This window comes from Salvelinus fontinalis, chromosome 20 (genome assembly GCF_029448725.1).
Source record: "Salvelinus fontinalis isolate EN_2023a chromosome 20, ASM2944872v1, whole genome shotgun sequence".
Taxonomy (NCBI): domain Eukaryota; kingdom Metazoa; phylum Chordata; class Actinopteri; order Salmoniformes; family Salmonidae; genus Salvelinus; species Salvelinus fontinalis.
The window spans coordinates 32,229,648-32,252,330 of record NC_074684.1 but is presented as its reverse complement, the minus strand read 5'-3'; the positions used below and the strand labels follow the sequence as shown (position 1 = coordinate 32,252,330).

General features: G+C 43.4%; 2 protein-coding genes across 2 annotated transcripts in view; both read right to left on the bottom strand.

Annotated features, from left to right (window-relative positions):
- Positions 1-1,197: 1,197 nt before the first annotated feature.
- On the bottom strand, positions 1,198-8,050 carry myh6 (myosin, heavy chain 6, cardiac muscle, alpha). The gene has a single exon (XM_055873241.1). It carries the CDS (start codon positions 7,973-7,975, stop codon positions 2,177-2,179), a length of 5,799 nt encoding a protein of 1,932 aa, XP_055729216.1. The 5' UTR covers positions 7,976-8,050; the 3' UTR covers positions 1,198-2,176.
- Positions 8,051-12,679: 4,629 nt separating this feature from the next.
- The window catches only part of LOC129817729 (serine/threonine-protein kinase PAK 6-like), a 50,044-nt gene continuing 40,040 nt past the window's right edge, over positions 12,680-22,683 (bottom strand). The window contains exons 6-10 of the mRNA XM_055873240.1: positions 19,979-20,112; positions 19,305-19,431; positions 18,758-18,883; positions 15,894-16,028; positions 12,680-15,803 (exon numbers count right to left, since the gene is read on the bottom strand). Coding sequence (XP_055729215.1) covers positions 15,636-15,803; positions 15,894-16,028; positions 18,758-18,883; positions 19,305-19,431; positions 19,979-20,112 — 690 coding nt within the window. The 3' untranslated portion in view covers positions 12,680-15,635. The remainder of the gene's footprint in view (positions 15,804-15,893; positions 16,029-18,757; positions 18,884-19,304; positions 19,432-19,978; positions 20,113-22,683) is intronic.

Sequence of the window (22,683 nt, the reverse complement as noted above, 5' to 3'; positions counted from 1 at the left end):
TAATGTTATTAATTTTGCTTGTACAGTAGTTTGAACGAATCACAAACATTCCCGTAAACACCTCTAGAGGTCAGTATTGGTCAAGATATGCTGTCACTGATCAGCGAGAATACAATTTGCACAATTTCCAATACTGTGCAATCCCTGATTCATGTTTGTTTCAGTAAAACGATAGATCTATTTACATGTAGGGAATGAACTAGCTCATTTTAAAGAGACAGATATATGACCCTAGTAGGAAAAGGGCGGGATATAAGGCAGTTCCCTCTCACACTGCCAAAACAAGTGCAATACGTCAATAAGAAAAGGGGGTGATATAATGCACTTCCGCCTCAGACACTGCCAAAACAAGTGCAATACGTCAATAAGAAAAGGGGGTGATATAATGCACTTCCGCCTCAGACACTGCCAAAACAAGTGCAATACGTCAATAAGAAAAGGGGGTGATATAATGCACTTCCGCCTCAGACACTGCCAAAACAAGTGCAATACGTCAATAAGAAAAGGGGGTGATATAATGCACTTCCGCCTCAGACACTGCCAAAACAAGTGCAATACGTCAATAAGAAAAGGGGGTGATATAATGCACTTCCGCCTCAGACACTGCCGAAACAAGTGCAATACGTCAATAAGAAAAGGGGGTGATATAATGCACTTCCGCCTCAGACACTGCCAAAACAAGTGCAATACGTCAATAAGAAAAGGGGGTGATATAATGCACTTCCGCCTCAGACACTGCCTAAACAAGAGGAATACATTTGTTCGTATACCTCTGATCGAATCGTGTGTGACTGAGTGTACCTGTATTTGGCATGTGTAGCCTTTGGCTATGTAGATAAGCAGGCCTCAGCGATCATGCTTATGGTGCTTTTTAACCCTACTGTTTTGACACTACAATATCGACATAATCCATTTTCTAAAATGGAGCTTAGTAGAACTAGTGTATGATTTTACTTAACAAAAATGAATGCTTTTTAACCAAACCCAGCACAGTTGCAGTGACAGTTTCAGTCTGGTCGGGTGAAGAGCCTCTCTCCACAAGCTGTGGGGTTGGGATCGAGTACAGGCTTGTTACCCTGTTTCCCCTGTATTCTGATGATACACCTGCCAAGTATTTTACATTCCTCAAACTTTATTCATCAAATTACATCATCCTTAGGAAAACCAGAGTGCTGGAGGCAGTTTTTATTGCAGAGCAGTGCTTTATTTTTCCTAGTTGTAATACAACGTTGTTAGTTTAATCTTTTAAGGATTTAAGATGTTATGGTGCACAGTTGGCAGCATTCATTTCCAATGTACTTTACAAATGTGGAGACAACTTGGTATTGTTACATTGACAATGGACACACTGTTGGAACATATTCAAATGAAAGGCTGACATTAACTCATGTTTTGGGAGTTATATATCTGACAAAATCATTTAAGGAAATATCTTTGTTGACATCAAAACATTTCCCATCCTTTTTCTCCGCTTTAGATCAACGATATTACACAGCCTGTCCCCGCTACGGTTTACAGACTGTCCTCAGAAACAACATGACCACTTACTAGACATGAAGCCACGCTTACAAATCCACCAATGCATCTTTCTGCTGTATAGTTTAAACATGTGTGTACGATGCGGTAAAGACGTGCACAGGCCCTAAGCAAGACATCATAATCACCATGGTATTCACCTTTCACTTTAACTGTGTAATTACAATACAATGTGATTTATGTTGCACAGGGAAATTATTTAGGGCATTAGAATTAGGTCTGTTATCTAAAACCAATGAAGCCTATTCCTCTTAAATAATTAGGTACATGTACATGCATTCAATAATATGATTATTGTGATTACTCTCATTACTATAATAGCTTGATTAAAACATTTACATGGAACTACAGGAACTCCGATGAAGGTGTTACATGTCCTAATTATTCGAAAGATTGCTAAACAAAATATAGGTGTTTTAATCGGTTTATGCTTACTTCGATTATAACCTTACAGCAATTAAGATAATCAGAGTAAGTAAGGAAGTAATATTGAATTATAAGTATGCATGTAAAACGTACGCATTGTCTGGAATATAGGTTACATTCTTCATGTCTTACGTTCTGATCTATAATGCAATTGTGAGAAGATGGGTAATTGTTCTAATCAACACACCTGTGACATTGCTGTTTTGGGACCTCCTCACTCATCCAAGCCCTTCTTGCCGGACCCGTCCCTGGTCTTGGCCCGGAGTTTGTTCACCTGGGACTCGGCGATGTCTGCTCGCTCTTCAGCCTCCTCCAGCTCATGCTGCAGCTTGCGGAACTTGGCCAGGTTGGCATTGGCCTGTTCCTCTGCCTCCTCGGAGGCGCGCTTGTAGGACTTCACCTTCAGCTGCAGCTTGTCCACCAGGTCCTGGATGCGAGCCATGTTCTTGCGATCCTCTGTCGTCTGGTAGGTGAGCTCCTTGATGCGCCGCTCGTACTTGCGCACCCCCTTGATGGACTCTGTGCCCCTCTTCTGCTCCGCCTCCAGCTCGCTCTCCAACTCCTTGATGCGTAACTCCAGCTTTTGGAGCTGCTTCTTCCCACCCTTCATTGCGATTTGTTCCGCCTCATCCAAACGGTGCTGCAGGTCCTTAATGGTCTGCTCCATATTCTTCTTCATACGCTCCAGGTGGGCGCTAGTGTCTTGCTCCTTCTTCAGCTCCTCGGCCATCATGGCTGCATCGGTGATGGCCTTCTTGGCCTTCTCTTCAGCATTGCGGTTCTCCTGTACCGCTTCTTCCATCTCGGTCTGCAGTTGGAGCAGATCAGCCTCTTGTTTCTTCTTCTGGTTGATAAGGCCTGTATTTTGAGAGTGCAGGAGCTGCATGCGCTCTGTGGCTTCAGTGAGCTCCTGTTCGGCCAGCTTGCGGCAACGCTCTGTCTGCTCAAGAACACCCCGAAGTTCCTCCAGCTCCGCTTGGAACAGATTGTTCCTGCGCTCCAAGAGAGCAATGTTTTCCTTCAGGTCTTCATTCCCGTGTGTAGAGTCATCCAGCTGAAGCTGGGTATCCTTCAGATATGACTGGATGATCTTAAGCTGCTTTTGGGCATCAGCCGCCTGTCTGTTGGCTTGGCTAAGCTGTATCTCCATCTCGTTGAGGTCGCCCTCCATCTTCTTCTTGATTCTCAGGGCCTCATTGCGGCTTCTGGTCTCAGACTCGAGGGAGGTCTGCAGTGACTCCACCATGCGCTGGTAGTTTCTCTTGACCTGTTCCATTTCCTCATCTTTCTCGGCCAGCTTGCGCTCAATATCCGCCTTCACCTGGTTGAACTCCAGCTGGGCCCGAAGGATCTTGCCCTCTTCGTGCTCCAGGGAACCTTCTGCCTCCTCCAGTGCTGACTGGAGCTCTGCTTTCTCTTGCTCCAGCTGCTTCCGAAGTTTCTCCAATTCATGGGCGCTTTTCCCTCCCTCACCAAGTTGATCAGTAAGGTCAGAGATCTCCTCCTGCAGGTTCTTGTTCTCCCTTTGAATGGTCTCCAGGTGATCCAAGGACTCCTCATAGGCATTCTTCAATTTGAAGAGCTCAGTGCTGAGAGACCGAGCCTCCTTCTGGGAACCCTCAAGCTCACACTGTGACTCCTCATACTTCTGCTTCCACTCAGCCATGACTTTGTCAAAGGTTCTCTGCTTCTTGTCCAGAGCTGCAGATGCTGCATTAGATCTTTCAAGATCCAACATCAGGTCCTCAATTTCATTTTGGAGGCGACTCTTGGTCTTTTCGAGGGAGGAACACTTTGCGTTCACAGCCTCCACACCCTCCTCTGCTTCTTGCAGTCTTTGGACTAACTTCTTTTTAGCTTCCTCCAGCTCCTCAGTTTTCTGGATTCCATCAGTCTCATACCTTGCCCTCCATGTGGACACTTCAGTGTTGGCCTTGGATAGTGCCCTCTGCAGCTCTGCCTTGGCCTCCTGCTCCTCCTCAAACTGTTCTCTGAGCAGGTCACAGTCATGACGGGAAGACTGCACGGCATGGGCCAGTGAATTCTTTGCCTTAACCTCCTCCTCGAGCTGCCTGCGCATATCCTCCACCTGCTGGGTGTAGGAGCTCTTGCCCCTGGTGAGTTGTGAAATCAGGCACTCTTTCTCCTCCAACTGACGTCCCAACTCTCCATTTTCAGTGAGCAGCCTGGCCCTCTGTGAGGAGAAGTCATTGAGGGACCTCTGGGCCTCCTCATACTTGGTCTTGTTCTCATTCATATTGTCTTCCATCGATCGGCACATCTTCTCCATGTTGGATTTGGCCTTCACCACACTCTCCATATTTGAGGACAGGTCGTCTAGCTCCAGCTTCAGCTCACTCTTCTCTTTCTCTAATTTTTGCTTGACACGCTGGAGGTTGTCGATTTGCTCACCCAGTTCGGCCACACTGTCCGCATGCTTCTTCCTCAAGGATGCAGCAGTGGCCTCATGTTGAAGCGTGGATTCCTCCAGGTCCCTGCGAAGTTTCAGAAATTCATTCTCCCTCTTCTTGTTGAGCTCCACCTGGGCAGATGTTGCCCCTCCCGCTTCCTCCAAACGCTCACTTATGTCCTCTAGCTCGCGGGAGAGATCAGATCGCTGCTTCTCCACTTTGGCTCGGGCTGCTCGCTCAGCGTCCAACTCCTCTTCAAGCTCTTCGATTCGTGCCTGGCTTTCCTTCAGTTTCTTCTGGAGCTGAACTCCAGCCACCTGCTCATCCTCAATCTTTACAGTCAGGCTGCTCATCTCAAAGTCTTTCTTCTTGAATTTCTCCTCTAGCTGCTGTTTGTCGTTCTCCAAATCCATCAAATTCTCTTGGTTCAGTTTTAGGTCTCCCTCAAGCTTTCTCTTGGAGCGCTCAAGCTCCATTCTGACTTTCTTTTCGTGTTCCAGGGAGCCCTCAAGGTCATCCACCTGTTGCTCCAGCTTAGCTTTAGCTTTGGTCAAGGTGTTGGCTTTGTCCTCCTCACTCTGTAGGTCATCGAGTGTCTGCTGATGAGCCTCCTGCAGTGCCTTCTTCTCTTTGGTCAGCTTCATAATGTTTTCATCCTGGGAAGCCATCTCCTCTGTGAGGTTCTTCACCTTGTTCTCTGTGGCATGTTTCTCTTTCTCAACCTTGGCTAATGTCAGCTCAAGGTCATCTATATCTTTCTTCAACTCAGAGCATTCATCCTCCAGCTTGCGTTTCTTTGCTGTGAGATCTGCATTCATCTCCTCTTCATCCTCCATACGTTCTGTCAGTTCTTTCACCTTTGCTTCCATTTGGATCTTACTTTTTATGAGCTGCTCACAGCGCTCTTCAGCATCTGTTAGTGTGTCCTGCTCAGACTGGCATTGTAGGAGCAGGTCGTTCTTCTCTTGGAGAATACTCACCACTTTCTCCTCAAGCTCCTTCCGTCTTGCTTCTGATTTCTCAAAGGCCTCTTTGAGCTTCGTGAACTCGTCCTTTATGTTTGCCATCTCCTTGTCAGACTCAGCACTCTTCAGCAGTGGCTTGATTTTGAAGAACATCTTCATCCAGGGCCAGTTTTTAACCCCTAAAAAGGCGCGAAGGTTCCACTGGATGACCATTAGAGCATCCCTGCGTTCCACAAGCTTCTGGTACTCTGCCCTCATGAGTATGGCTCTTGCGTTGGCCTGGATCATTGTAATGATGCGGGAGAGTTGTTCATCTCGCATCTCCTCCAACGTACCCAGCAAGCCTGCTTTGAAGAAGACCTTGGTGTTGCCAAACCGGTACTGAGTGTGGTCAATGTCCAATGATCCCAGCAGCTTTTCAGCGGCTTTCTTGGAGTCAATAAACTGTCCCTCAGGAATGACGGATGCATTCAGGATTCTATATCTCTGTTTGAAGTCGCCATAGAGGACTCTGTTTGGGAAGCCTTTTCTGCAGATTCGAATGCCCTCCAGCACACCGTTACAGCGAAGCTGGTGCATCACAAGGCAGTTGTCCATGGTCCCTGGCGTTTTGCTCTCATTTGGGATCAAGCAGCGGACAAAGTGGGGATGGGTGGTTTTCAGGGTGTTCATCAGCTTGTTTAGGTTTTCCCTGTGAAGTGCAGATACAGTCTGGAAAGCAGACCCTTTCTTTTTGCCTCCTTTTCCACCAGCTTTGTCACCTCCCTCCGTTGCTATGATGACAAAAAGATGACTCAACAGCTTGAGAGAGGATTTTGCATAAAGACCACACACTGTTTCATTCAATGGATCTTTGTTCTTGACCAGCCAGCCAGAAATATTGTAATCAACAGTGCCAGCATAGTGGAGCAGGGCAAAGTGTGCCTCTGCCTTGCCCTTACCTGGAATTGGCTTCTGAAACATTCTATTCTTGCCCAAATGGTTGTCATATAGCTTAGCCTTAAAGGTCTGGTCACTGGCCTTGGGGAACATGCACTCTTCCTCTAGAATTGACATGATCCCAAGTGGCTTTTCAATGAGGTCAATGCAAGCTTGCAAGTCCATCCCAAAGTCGATGAACTCCCAGTCAATGCCCTCCTTTTTGTACTCCTCTTGCTCGAGCACAAACATGTGATGATTGAAAAACTGTTGCAGTCTCTCATTTGTGAAGTTGATGCAGAGCTGTTCAAAGGTGTTGAAATCAAAGATCTCAAATCCAGCAATGTCCAGCACGCCTATGAAATGCTGGCGTGCCTGTTTTGTGTCAAGGGAGTGGTTGATTCTCACCACCATCCAGTTGAACATCTTTTCATACACTGACTTAGCCAATGCACCGAGGGAATAGTAGACCTGATCTACACCTTGACCTTTGGTGACATACTCATTGCCGACCTTGACTCTGGGATGGCAAAGTCCTTTAATCAGATCTGCAGAGTTTATCCCCATTAGGTAAGCTGACTTGTCAGCAGCCTCTGTACCGTCAGGCTCTGCCTGCTCCTCCCGCTGCTTTTGTTTGAACCTCATGTTGCCGTAGTGCATTATGGCACCTGTCAACTTGTAGACCCCCTGTTTTTCCTCTGCAGTAAAGCCGAGCACATCGAAGGCACTATCAGTGGCCATCAGTTCCTCAGAATCATTGATGGATGCTACTGTTACCTCTCCTTGGGAGATGTAGGAGTAGTCATATGGGTTGTTGGTGATTAACAGCAAGTCCAACAGCTCTGGCTTTTGATTGGACAATATCTGGAAGAAAATATGGTAGTTCCTCTCAGCTTTGAGCTGAAAGGTGATACGGGACTTCTCAAGAAGGTAAGTCTCTACGTCGGCAGAGGACAGTTTCCCACTGGTCCCGAAGTGAATACGGATGAATTTGCCGAAACGTGATGAGTTGTCATTTCTCAGTGTTTTGGCATTACCGAAAGCCTCCAGTGCAGGGTTAGCCTGGATGATTTGATCTTCCAGGGTGCCCTTGCTTGGATCCCTCTTAACCCCACTAACTGCTGCAATGCTGGCAAAGTACTGGATGACTCTCTTGGTGTTGACAGTCTTTCCAGCACCGGATTCTCCAGTGATAAGAACAGACTGGTTCTCCCGATCAGTAAGCATATACTGGTAGGCGTTATCTGAGATGGAGAAGATGTGAGGGGGGGCTTCAGTCCTCTTCTTCCCCCTGTAGGCAGACACCACCTCAGAGTCATAGACAGGAAGCCACTTGTATGGGTTCACTGTCACACAGAACAGCCCTGAGTAGGTGTAGATCATCCAGGCTGCGTAACGCTCTTTGAGGTTAAACAGAACAGCTGGCTCATGGAGGAAGGTGAACATGGCCATGTCTTCGATTTTATCGTATTTTGGCGGGTTCTGGGGATGGACGTCCACCTCCTTGACGGTCACGATAGTCTGGTCCTCCCTCTTTACGACCACCTTTCCCCCCTCTTTGCTTTGGATCTGCCCCTTGACATATTCCACTTTGTCATCAACCACGAAGCACTCGGTCTTGATGTCAAAAGCCCTGGTCTGGGCTTCCAGGCGCTCCTTGTCTGACTTCCTCAGAAAGTGAGCAGCTTTCCCAAACTCAGCCATGAGAGCATCACCCATTGTTGCTGATGGAGGTCCACAGACAAAGAGATAATCAGTTGGGGTGAACACAGAGCAAAGATCTTGTTCCTGTTGACTCTGTGGGTAACTGCAAGCTCATCTCTGCTGTCTGATCCTTATAAAGGGGGACCGAAGGCCAAATTAGGATGTAGCTTGTGGCATGACAAAAAAAAGAACCCAATTTTATCCCAAGAATGAGAAGTGCCTTGGGGGCAGTTTTCAAGACCTTTAGCTGTTAGTATCCATTTTAGGGAAAGTGACATGTCTCTGCTTATCTCCTGCCTTTCACCCTCCTTGAAATACATTCCACACAGCTCTGCCTAATAGGCCTACCCTGAAAGTTTACTGTAGTTCTTTAGCATTGGGTGTCCATTCATATTTGTTATTATGAACCGTATTATGCAAGAGTAGTACACAGAATTGGACAATTTTGAGAGGTATCATAAATGACAGTAGATATTGCTGTGTTTAGCTGAATAGTCGTGACATGGCGGTTCGGCTGAATTGGTTCCTTATCTGTGGTCGGCTGCTTGCCATGGTCCCTATCTAAGAGATGACATAGACACCTCTCACAGCTCTCACAAAACAAGCTGTCCCGGCTCATCTCCACTCAACAATGCCCTTCAAATAGCACAGCACACAAAGGCACTCGGGTCTTTTTAATGAGGTGTTTCACTGATTCAGGTCTGCACATAAGTCGTGTGGACTCTCAAAATGTGTAGAGGTTATTTAGTTACATTCTACTGTATATTGCAGTCTGGTAGTTACCTAGCATCTACTGGACAATTACATGGTAAAAGGTAATTGTGTCATCACAACTAAATTATAGATTTTTTGTTTGTTTGCGATGAATTAAGGGCCCAGTGCAGTCAAAACTATATTGTTCTGTGTTTTATGTATATTTCCACTCTATGAGGTTGGAATAATAGTGATGTTGTGAAAATTATGATAATGCCCTTTTAGTGTAACAGCTGTTTGAAAAGACAGCGTGAAATTTCAGCCTGTTGTGGTGGGATGGAGTTTTGGCATGGCTGGTGTCATCACCAGGTGATGAAATTGTTACCTAACCTCTTGGCAAATAGCAGCTAGTTTCCCCCTCCCCACTCAGACCACTCCCAGACAGTCATAGCAAAACTCTTGCTCAAGAAATTGCTCTTTGCTAAGAAGATATTTTTGTTCATTTTTGAACATTTTAATTTAAAACGGGTACTTAATTGTTACACAGAAAGGATTTGATATTCAGATGAAAATGGCTGCATTGGACCTTTTAAACAAGCACCATTACATAGGACTTGGTACAGCCACAAATTATGTTGAAGTCTTTTTAATTTATTTTTTTGTCTTTTTCTTTACAGATCAGTCACATTTTAGATGATGATACCACTGCCTCTCTAAAACAACTATGCTAAAGTGTATGTATTTTGAAAAGTAATGGGATTGAACAACACTGAACAAAAATATACACGCAACATGTAAAGTGTTGGTCCCATGTTTCAAGAGCTGAAATAAAAAAATCCTAGAAATGTTCCACAATCACAAAAAGCTTATTTGTCTCAAATATTTTGCACAAACTTGTTTACATCCCTGTTAGTGAGCATTTATCCTTTGCCAAGATAATCCATCCACTTGACAGGTGTGGCATATCAAGAAGCTGATTAAACAGCATGATCATTACACAGGTGCACCTTGTGCTGGGGATAATGAAAGGCCACTCTAAATGTGCAGTTTTGTCACACAAAACAATGCCACAGATGTCTCAAGTTTTGAGGTAGCATGCAATTGGCATACTGACTACAGGAATGTCCACCAGAGCTGTTTCCAGATAATTTCATGTTAATTTCTCTACCATAAGCCTCCTCCAATGTCGTTTTAGAGAATTTGTCAGTACGTCCAATCGGCCTCACAGCCGCAGATCACGTGTATGGCGTCATGTGTGCGACGGTTTGCTGATGTCAAAGTTGTGAACCGAGTTCCCCATGGTGGCAGTGGGATTATGGTAATGGCAGGCATAAGCTAAGGACAACAAACCCAATTGCATTTTATCGATGGCAATTTAAATGCAGAGATACCGTGACGAGATACTGAGGCCCATTGTCGTGCCATTCATCCACCTCCATTACCTCATGTTTCAGCATGATAATGCACGGCCCCATGTCGCAAGGATCTGTACACAATTCTTGTGTAACAGTTTAACTTTACGTCCGTCCCCTCGCCCATACCCGGGCGCGAACCAGGGACCCTCTGCACATATCAACAACAGTCACCCACGAAGCATCGTTACCCATCGCTCCACAAAAGCCGCGGCCCTTGCAGAGCAAACCACTACTTCAAGGTTTCAGAGCAAGTGACGTAACCGACTGAAAGGCTGCTAGCGCGCACCACCGCTAACTAGCTAGCCATTTCACATCCGTTACACTTGGAAGCTGAAAATGTCCCAATTCTTCCATGGGCTGCATACTCACAGATGTGTCACCCATTGAGCATGTGTGGGATGCTCTGGATCTACGTGTATGACAGCGTGTTCCAGGTCCAACCTACTGGGTTTCTGATCCACACCCCTACCTTTTTTTAAGGTATCTGTGACAAACAGATGCATGTCTGTATTCCTAGTCATGTGAAATCCTAATGAATGTATTTCCACTGACTGATTTCCTTATATGAACTGTAACTCAGTAAAGTCACTGAAATTCTTGCATGTTGCTTTTATATCTTTCTTCAGTATATACGTATACTCCACAATTCTGAACATAGATGTTTACTATATAATCCACAACTCTGAACTATTTTCTTGCTGCCACAATTGGAGTTGAGCTATGGTGCCATGCCTAATTATAGAAACTGAGAACATGCATTGCCTTACATTCTCAATGACTCTTGAAGAGTATGTTGATAACAAGGCCTATCATCACAAAGTGCCTCACTAGCCTGACATGCGTCACTCCGGCACACTTTCAAGCACTCTCCGTCCTTAATTCCGAGATAAGTTTTACAGAGTGTAACATACAGGGCTTTTGAAACCGCTTTGCTATAGCATTTCTCTTCATAAGACTGCATTAAGAAGTCCTGTGCATTTGATATAATCCATATGTCCATGTACAGCCTAAGTTCACATTTCACAGTTGAATTGATTCAAATGAGATGATGATTTCAGGACATGGACAAACTGTTTAATTCCACTGTTTCTGACTCTAGAAAATGTTGAACAACTTCTATTCTTTAGTGGCTGTCAGGGACATAAAAAAAGCATTGCCTGCCATTTGCCAGATCTATTGACAGCAGTGTAGGTTTGTAAAACTCCCGGGTAATTTACCAAAGTTATTTTGGAATTTTTAGAAATGATTGTAATTAAAAGGTAATTTTGGAAATCTAAATGTATTCATATTTTCTTCATATTCTTTATATCTGTTTCCTCAATGTCCATTCGTTTCTAGTAGATAGACCATGTGATTCAGGAGAAAATAACCTAATCATGTAAAACACGTCTAATGAACAATGATGTCATTTCCAATTATCTCAACTCTTTCATTTACCTTTTTTCACAACTGCCACCAATTTGTCCCCAAAACATTTATAACAAATATATATTGGCATTGTAAAGTAAATAAAACCCCAAAATATAAAGGACATTGCATGCTGATAACCTCATTAAAGAGTAACAGTGTTCACTAAGTTGATGGGTTATATTTCCGATAATGTTTTACAGTTTTGAGATTCTTTTTTCATATTAAAACATTCTATTATTTGATATTTTTTTACGTTATGAAAACTCAAGTTTCCAAAAATCTGCTTGTTTACTGGTACATGTCTAGAGTTACTTGGTAATATTCCCTGCCTTTGCAACCCGACAGCAGTGTCAAATCTCTTCTGAGACGGTTCATTCTCCTTCCTTCTTCAAGTTGAACATTCTTAAAATAAGGGGGAAAAAACATGGCTGTGTTAAGTGCTATGAAAAGCTGCAGTGCCAGCTTAACGGGTCTTACGCAATTGTCACTTGCCACTTTTTATACACCACTTTTGTGCTGTATACAATAACTGATATGCTATTTCATTTGTTATTATGAAACTATTGTTAAGGAAACATATTGAATATCTTTATCTGTATTCATCTATTTGATTTCTTCACCCAATTTGTCATGCTTTATAAGTGATGAAAATATTTTCAAAATGACCAAGTGTTTTCATTGCAAGCTTCATCTGCACATTACGTAGGTGAAAACTGAGTCACGCTGAAATTCACAGGGTTGTTTGCTTCCTGAAACTTTGTTTGTCATCCTTTTTTTCAACAAGATTTCCATATTTGTACTCATTAACATAAGGCAGGTTAATACAGATCCCTCTGGGAAACCTTTCTCTCACATCACTTATTTTACATTGGTATAGTGTGTGTTGTAGAAATTACTGCAATTATTTAAACTCTGTGAAACACTTTTTCACTCATACCATAATTTAGTGCTTTTCATCGCATTAAAAGATGCCATGATAAGGTGTAATGAAGGTCACAGAAAGCTCGGTCACAAAACACCTGAATATCCTGTGAATAGTTAGGACATGATGATCTCACCTGAATGGCAATGACTTGTATACGTATTTGATCATTTAACAGAGGATCTTATGCAGATTCAACAGCATGCTTATATCATGTTGTAGGCCTATAAACTGTATTTAAATCATAATCAATATGATATTTGCAACAAAAAAACAGCATTTGTTCACAGATATTTATTTTTAAAAATGTAAAGAAGAACCTTCATAGGTTTTGTCCTTTACCAGTACTTACCAAGTACTTACGTGCAAAGTGAAGTCACATTTTTGAAGTGTATGAAAAATATAAACTGCTGTACAGGGTCAGATACAGAACATTCTGAGAAGGACAAAAATGCATGTGAAAATGGGTGTTGACATAAGAAAGCTACAGTACATAGATATCCAGTGTTGGCAAACAGTACAGTAGCCTAGTCAGCTAACAGGGGTACATCAGTAGCCTAGTCAGCTAACAGGGGTACATCAGTAGCCTAGTCAGCTAACAGGGGTACATCAGTAGCCTAGTCAGCTAACAGGGGTACATCAGTAGCCTAGTCAGCTAACAGGGGTACATCAGTAGGCTAGTCAGCTAACAGGGGTACAGCAGTAGCCTAGTCAGCTAACAGGGGTACAGCAGTAGCCTAGTCAGCTAACAGGGGTACATCAGTAGGCTAGTCAGCTAACAGGGGTACATCAGTAGCCTAGTCAGCTAACAGGGGTACATCAGTAGCCTAGTCAGCTAACAAGGGTACATCAGTGGCCTAGTCAGCTAACAGGGGTACATCAGTAGGCTAGTCAGCTAACAGGGGTACATCAGTAGCCTAGTCAGCTAACAGGGGTACATCAGTGGCCTAGTCAGCTAACAGGGGTACATCAGTAGGCTAGTCAGCTAACAGGGGTACATCAGTAGGCTAGTCAGCTAACAGGGGTACATCAGTAGCCTAGTCAGCTAACAAGGGTACATCAGTGGCCTAGACAGCTAACAGGGGTACATCAGTAGGCTAGTCAGCTAACAGGGGTACATCAGTAGCCTAGTCAGCTAACAGGGGTACATCAGTAGCCTAGTCAGCTAACAAGGGTACATCAGTGGCCTAGTCAGCTAACAGGGGTACATCAGTAGGCTAGTCAGCTAACAGGGGTACAGCAGTAGCCTAGTCAGCTAACAGGGGTACATCAGTAGGCTAGTCAGCTAACAGGGGTACATCAGTAGCCTAGTCAGCTAACAGGGGTACATCAGTAGCCTAGTCAGCTAACAGGGGTACATCAGTGGCCTAGTCAGCTAACAGGGGTACATCAGTAGGCTAGTCAGCTAACAGGGGTACATCAGTAGGCTAGTCAGCTAACAGGGGTACATCAGTAGCCTAGTCAGCTAACAAGGGTACATCAGTGGCCTAGTCAGCTAACAGGAGTACATCAGTAGGCTAGTCAGCTAACAGGGGTACATCAGTAGCCTAGTCAGCTAACAAGGGTACATCAGTGGCCTAGTCAGCTAACAGGGGTACATCAGTAGGCTAGTCAGCTAACAGGGGTACAGCAGTAGCCTAGTCAGCTAACAGGGGTACAGCAGTAGGCTAGTCAGCTAACAGGGGTACATCAGTAGCCTAGTCAGCTAACAGGGATACATCAGTAGCCTAGTCAGCTAACAGGGGTACATCAGTAGGCTAGTCAGCTAACAGGGGTACATCAGTAGCCTAGTCAGCTAACAGGGGTACAGCAGTAGCCTAGTCAGCTAACAGGGGTACATCAGTAGGCTAGTCAACTAAGAGGGGTACATCAGTAGGCTGGTCAGCTAACAGGGGTACAGCAGTAGGCTAGTCAGCTAACAGGGGTACAGCAGTAGCCTAGTCAGCTAACAGGGGTACATCAGTAGCCTAGTCAGCTAACAGGGGTACAGCAGTAGCCTAGTCAGCTAACAGGGGTACAGCAGTAGCCTAGTCAGCTAACAGGGGTACATCAGTAGGCTAGTCAACTAACAGGGGTACATCAGTAGGCTGGTCAGCTAACAGGGGTACAGCAGTAGGATAGTCAGATAACAGGGGTACATCAGTAGCCTAGTCAGCTAACAGGGGTACATCAGTAGGCTAGTCAGCTAACAGGGGTACATCAGTAGGCTAGTCAGCTAACAGGGGTACATCAGTAGGCTAGTCAGCTAACAGGGGTACATCAGTAGGCTAGTCAGCTAACAGGGGTACAGCAGTAGGCTAGTCAGCTAACAGGGGTACAGCAGTAGGTTACAAATCAATCCGGTCTTGAGATTTTGAAGTACCTCATGTCCGTATTTTATTCCATTTCAATATATTGCATGCCTATTTTGTCAAAAACATATTTAACCAAAGTATGGTGGATCCCTTTTTATACTTTAAATACAGGTGATCGGTTCTGATTAAAATAGTGTTTTCCCAGGGATACCTGTCCCACAATAGAACATTGACTATACTCAGTATAGTCTTACTCTTTACTATATTACTCACATTCATATCTGCAATATCCCGAAATACTTTATCCATTTTGAAATTCTATAAAAACATGTTTCTCCAGCAATACCAAAACAAAGCTTCTGCTTGGGACAACTTTGTAGATCATCCCCTGATCAAGTCCAGGGTTACCCCTATGTGATCTGGTAGAAAGGGTCTGGTCATTCATTTGTTTTACAGAACGAATTACCCATCAAGTATAGTACCAAAGTCAGTTGTAATTGTTACATTTCAAAGTCAGTAGGACAAATTGGACAGCGATGGTGGGGATGATCAGTACAGAAGTTTCAGGTCACTGCGATTCTGCATTGGGGCTTGTTGCACTTTTTGCATAGAATTAATTAACAAATCCTTAAACTCAGATATCCAATTCCATCCTGCCCTACACTGCCCAACAAGGGAGCGACGACTCTCCTGTGGATCTGAAGGGATTCCAGAGAAAAGGAGCAAATAAAAAGGGACAAGATAAAGAGAGAGAGGCTTTTCTGATCGACTCGTCTATCCATCCACACACCGAGTGACAGTAAATCCACTTCCTGTAGTGGGCATTGAGACTCAATACCAAATGTGGTGGATGGAGCGACAGGTCGCCTGTTAACCCAGGGTCTGACGTCAGGGGATCAGCCCATTCTTCGGCCATCATGGATCCTGTGTGTTTGGGTGAGTCAGCAGCGGGACATGCGCTTACGGTATCGTTCCACTAGGGGTACCAGGCACTGCCGCGAGCCACACTGCAGCAGGAAGGGGTGCTCCAGCAGGTCGCTAGCGCTAGCCCGCTCCTGGGGGTCCCGTGTTAGCATACGATCCAGGAAGTCCTTCAACACAGGGGAGATCTACAGAGAGAGAGAGAGAGATGGGGTGTGAGTAGTGTGCGAGTGTGAGTGTGTGTGTGTGTGTGTGGTATGTATCTATATGTATTTCACCTTCTGTGTGTTACTGACTGTGGGTGGCGGCTCATCCCTCAGTTTCTTCATAGCTGCCACTGGTGTGTCACTGAAGTACGGAGGCTCTCCATCCACCATCTCTACCACCATGATACCCAGGGACCACACATCCACCTGCCAGACATCAGAGACATTTACAATAATAAACACACACAAAGCCTCACGTATCCTCTAACAGCATATCCAGAGACCTTCCATCCACCTGACTGACACAGGAACATAAATACACACCAGGGAAGGCTCCTCAGAGGAGGAAGGGGAGGACCATCCTCCTCAGTTAATTTCATAAAAATAAAAATGGTAAAACATTTAAAAAGTTATCCTTTTCAGATAAAACTATACTAAATATGATCAAGTCATCAAATGATTGATTAAATTATAATATTTTGCAAAGAAGGTCTACAGTAGCCTCAACAGCACTCTATAGGGTAGCACCGTGGTGTAGCCGGAGGACATCTAGCATCTGTCCTCCTCTGGGTATATTGCGTTCAATACAAAACCTAGGAGGCTCATGGTTCCCATGTGGTGAGTAGTTGACTCAGGGAGAGAAAGACAATAGTTGAACCGTTTTGAACAAATTAATTTCTTCCAAAATGAAGGAGATGCAAGAGAGAAATATATGTATAGAAAGAGATTGAAACTGAAAAAAAATACACTTTCTTAGCTAGCAAATGCAGCTAGCTAGTTTACCCTACTGAAACACCCTGCTCAAACAGAGGGATGCTATGTTAGCTATCTGGCTATGACTAGCCAACACAACACTGGAACTCTTCCAAGTCAAGGTAATCTTTTGGTTTTACTAATGTATTGCCACCGGTGTAACTGCTAAACTGCTTAATGACTATATACTGTAACGTTACTGCATGATTGTAGTGGGTTTACTAACGCATTAGTTCTATTAGCTATGTTGACTAGGATGTTACGTTATCTAATATGGTGACAACGATGTAGGCTGTGTGTAGCGGTTTGGCTTGTAAAGTTTTTTTGTTGCCTGGTCACATATAGCTGATGTGTTGTGCATTGAAGTCCTCAAGCGAAGGGGAGCGGTGAGAGGAGGTGAACGCATGGATGCGAGAAGGAATACAAAGTGGCTGTGTTTACGAGTGGTCAGGGGTGTATTCATTCCGCCGATTCTGTTGAAAAACGTTTCTTAAACGGAAACAAATGGAACAAAACGGGGATAAACATACTTGAATTTGTCCAATAGAAACTCTCGTTTGCGACTGTTGGACTAATGATTACATCCTATATAAGCTAGATGCAAGGCGGTATTGAATGTCACTGTCTGTTACCTCAAATGCGTCTCTCGACCTGTGTGCAACTACGTTGTAAACTTCAATTCATAGGCTAGGTTGTAGCAACCGCATGATGGGTATAGAGAAACTTTGAGTATCATGTAGTAACCTAAACCTATCGATGTTACATTGAACTGGGTTAATGGAATGTGAATGACAGTCATCCAATATGCTGTAATAGGCCATGCTCATTAAAAAAAAAAATCATCCTCACTCATTTTAAACGTCACTCATCGCCACTGACACACACACCCACAGAAATGGCATGTTCAACCATCTCATATCCTGTACAAGCATTCATTGAACATCACAGGAAAAGGCAGACACTATCACACACATTCAGTGACAGTACACACACTGTCTTTCTCTCACATCAAACACACACTTAAAGGATGGAAAAAGGTCCCTCCATCTCTGTTGAATCCCGATAAGAAAATACCTTGGTGGGTAACAGATAATCCTGTCTGTCTGTTTTAGGCAGTATTCTCTAGTGCAAGGAGTATCCGGCCTGAAGTGGTGAAGGAGAGGTGTAGGCAACAGTAACAGGATCATGTGTGTGCTTTGTGTGCTTTGTGTGTGTGTGTGTGTGTGTGTGTGTGTGTGTGTGTGTGTGTGTGTGTGTGTGTGTGTGTGTGTGTGTGTGTGTGTGTGTGTGTGTGTGTGTGTGTGTGTGTGTGTGAATAAAACACAATGTGCAAAACAATAAGATCAAAACATACATTGAGCTCCAAGAGTATTGGGACAGTGACACATGTTTTGCTGTTTTGGCTCTGTACTCCAGCACTTTGGATTTTAAATGATACAACAACTATGAGGTTAAAGTGCAGACTGTCAGCTTTAATTTGAGGGTATTTTTACCCATTTCGGGTGAACAGTTTAGAAATGATTGATTTTTTTTGTATACAATCCCCCAAAAGTATTGGAAAAATTCACTTTTTTTTTTTTATTTAACCTTTATTTAATTAGTCAGTTAAGAACAAATTCTTATTTACAATGACAGCCTACCCCGACCAAACCCTAACGACGCTGCGCCCTATGGGACTCCCAATCACGGCCGGTTGTGATAGAGCCTGGAATCAAACCAGGGTCTGAGATGCAGTGCCTTAGACCGCTGCGCCGTTCATTTCTATTGTGCACAAAATAATCTGAAACACAACCTAAACAAACAGCAAATTCATCCAACAAGTTTGTAGAGTTACAAGCTTGATGTGATCATTGCATGCTAGGAATATGGAACCAAATACTAAACGTTTGACTACTTTAATACACATATAAGTGAATTTGTCCCAAAACCTTTGGTCTCCTAAAATGGGGGGACTATGTACAAAAAGTCCTGTAATTTCTAAACGGTTCACCCGATATGGATGACAATATCCTTAAACTAAAGCTGCCAAAACAACAACACAATTGTCACTGTCCCTAAACTTGTGGTGTTCACTGGATGTGTTTGAGGGACACATCAGTGTTTCAGATACTCTGTTCATATTGTAGAATGAGACAACCTTCAAGCAGTCAAACAAACACAGTTTTGGTTGGTTGTTCTGTTACCTGAGTTCCGTATGGCGTCTTTGACACAACCTCTGGAGCCATCCAGTACGGTGTTCCAACCAAGGACTTCCTTTTGGGGATGTCTTTGCTGATCTGAGCACAGAACCCAAAGTCTGACAGCTTGATCTAGGAAAATAATACAATAAAACATTTAAAAAAATTATAATTAAAGGCCATAAAAATGATTGGATACATTACAAATCACTGAAAGGGCCAAATTCCAACATGCTCATCTAAGCTTTACATTTAGCTTTAGCTTGAACTTTATGCCATTGATATCTATACAATTTGCATTATCTCAATTTAAGATTTGGTCTTCAGTGATTGAGAGTTTCTAGAGGTTTATCTGTAGGGGTTTGCTGGTAAATAGGGGATGGATAGGTAGAGGTGCTGGGTAAGGGCTTTTGGAGACAGTTTCTGCCCTAATTTTGTTTGTTCAAACCCAGCCACTCCTGCCCCCAGGAGTAAACAGCTAGCGCAATATTTTGTCATGTGTTCTGAGGTTACAGACCGGGCTGAAATTATTTCTGGATGTGGTCGCACTTACCCTCCCATCCAGCGTGAGCAGTATAGAGTCACTCTTGATGTCACGGTGGATAACTCCCTGGGAATGGAGATAGGCTAACGCCTGTAGCACAGCCTCGCACACGGTGGCTATCTGCTCTTCATTCAGCCTGGTATGAAATGACATGCAACTTAAACTTGTTATCCAACATTCTAGTCAGCCGACGATATAAAATTGTCTTTTTTGGCCTTTGACACAACATCCATCAGGTTAATCATGTTAGCATTAGCATCATGTGAATCGTTCTCTTCTTTTGTTATGTCAGATCAACATTGTACTGTTCTCCAGTGGACCAAAACGTAGTAGGCAATTACAGAGGAATCTTGTTGCAACACTTGCCAACTTGTGTTATTGTTAGACCCTCCTTTATTTTGGCATTTATAACAATTACATTTCTCCTTTAACGCAAAAGAAGGTATGGCGGAGTGGGTGGCAATACAGTTACTTGACATAACTTCTTGACCAAATGGGATTTTCCCAAAACAAACTATTACTCATCTCATTCTACCCGACAGGTTTGGTTTGTCTACATTGTCGTGGCATTCTGAAAATTATTATTAATATATATAATATGATTAATGAACATCACTGTTACTAGGAAGTATTCTGTGTTTTAAGTTTCTCAACATTGCTCCTCTTATTGACAGACCCTTTACCTGGTTTCAGACACAACGTTGGTTAGAGCGCCGCCCTGCAGGTACTCCATGATAACCCACAGCTCCTCTTCCACCAGGGCACTCCTGTACATCTCCACAACGTTGTTGTGCCGGTAGTCCCTCATGATCACCACCTATGGTTACAAATGTACGTGAGAAGAGGTGCTTAGAGGGCTATTATGTCAATACAGTTGAAGTCTGAACTTTACATACACCTTAGCCAAATACATTTAACCTCAGTTTTTCACAATTTCTGACATTTAATCCTTGTAAAAATTCCCTGTATTAGGTCAGTTAGGATCACCACTTTATTTTAAGAATGTGAAATGTCAGAATAATAGTTGAGAGAATGATTTATTTCAGTTTTTATTTCTTTCATCACATTCCCAGTGGGTCAGAAGTTTACATACACTGAGTTAGTATTTGGTAGCATTGCCTTTATATAGTTTAACTTGGGTCAAACGTTTCAGGTAGCCTTCCACAAGCTTCCCACAATAAGTTGGGTGAATTTTGGCCCATTTCTCCTGACAGAGCTGGTGTAACTGAGTCAGGTTTGAAGGCCTCCTTGCTCGCACACACTTTTTCAGTTCTGCCCACACATTTTCTGTAGGATTGAGGTCAGGCCTTTGTGATGGCCACTCCAATACCTTGACATTGTTGTCCTTAAGCCATTTTGCCACAACTTTGGAAGTATGCTTGGGATCATTGTCCATTTGGAAGACCCATTTGCGACCAAGCTTTTACTTCCTGACTGATGTCTTGAGATGTTGCTTCAATATTTCCACATAATTTTCCTCCCTCATGATGCCATCTATTTTGTGAAGTGCACCGGTCCCTCCTGCAGCAAAGCACCCCCACAACATGATGCTGCCACCCCTGTGCTTCATGGTTGGGATGATGTTCTTCGACTTGCAAGCCTCCCCCTTTTTCCTCCAAACATAACAATGGTTATTATGGCCAAAATGTTCTATTTTTGTTTCATCCGACCAGAAAACATTTCTCCAAAAAGTATGATCTTTGTCCACATGTGCAGTTGCAACCCGTAGTCTGGCTTTTTTATGACGGTTTTGGAGCAGTGGCTTCTTCCTTGCTGAGCGACCTTTCAGGTTATGTCGATATAGGACTTATTTTACTGTGGATATAGATAGTTTTGTACCTGTTTCCTCCAGCATCTTCACAAGGTCTTTTACTGTTGTTCTGGGATTGATTTGCACTTTTCGTATCAAAGTATGTTAATCTCTAGGAGACAGAACACGTCTACTTCCTGAGTGGTATGGCAACTGCTTGGTCCCATGGTGTTTATACTTGCGTACCATTGTTTGTACAGATGAACGTGGTCCCTTCAGGCGTTTGGAAATTGCTCCCAAGGATGAACCAGACTTGTGGAGGTCTACAATTGTTTTCGGAGGTCTTGGCTGATTTCTCTTGATTTTCCCATGATGTCAAGCAAAGAGGCACTGCGTTTGAAGGTAGGTCTTGAAATACATCCACAGGTACACCTCGATTTGATTCAAATGATGTCAATTAGCCTATCAGAAGCTTCTAAAGACATGACATCATTTTCTGGAGGCACAGTCAATTTAGCGTATGTAATCTTCTGACCCACTGGAATTGTGATACAGTGAATTAAAAGAGAAATAATCTGTCTGTAAACAATTGTTGGGAAAATGACTTGTGTCATGCACAAAGTAGATGAGCTAAACGACTTGCCAAAACTATAGTTTGTTAACAAGAAATTTGTGGAGTGATTGAAAAACGAGGCTTGCAAGCCGAAGAACACCGTCCCAATTGTGAAGCACTGGGGTGGCAGCATCATGTTGTGAGGGTGCTTTGCTGCATGAGGGACTGGTGCGCTTCACAAAATAGATGGCATCATGAGGGAGGAAAATTATGTGGATATATTGAAGCAACATCTCAAGACATTAGTCAGGAAGTTAAAGCTCAGTCGCAAATGGGTCTTCCAAATGGACAATGACCCCAAGCATACTTCCAAAGTTGTGGCAAAATGGCTTAAGGACAACAAAGTCAAGGTATTAGAGTGGCCAACACAAAGGTCTGACCTCAATCCTATAGAAAATGTGTGGGCAGAACTGAAAAGCGTGTGCGAGCAAGGAGGCCTACAAACCTTACACCAGCTCTGTCAGGAGGAATGGGCCAAAATTGACCCAACTTGTTGTGGGAAGCTTGTGGAAGGCTACCTGAAACGTTTGACCCAAGTTAAATAATTTAGAAGCAATGCTACCAAATACTAATTGAGTGTATGTAAACTTCTGACCCACTGTGAAAGGGATGAAAGAAATAAAAGCTGAAATAAATCATTCTTTCTACTATTATTCTGACATTTCACATTCTTAAAATAAAGTGGTGATCCTAACTGACCGAAGACAGGGAATTTTTACAAGGAATAAATGTCAGCAATTGTGTATTTGGCTAAGGTGTATGTAAACTTCCGACTTCAACTGTAAGTAATCTATCCATTTAGATAGGCAATCTATCCATGTAGATAAGCAATCTTGACAGACAAATGATATCTAAAGGTAGCTTTTCAAGCTCATTGGGAGAAAGTCCGTGTCTATCTACCTTTCAGACTAGACATGCATTTATTAATTGAACAGAATGTTCAAATTCCAAGAAACTGTTGTGTAGTGAGTTTTACATGTCATTAAGTGCAACTCACTATACAATAAAGTCCTCTGTTCTGTCCT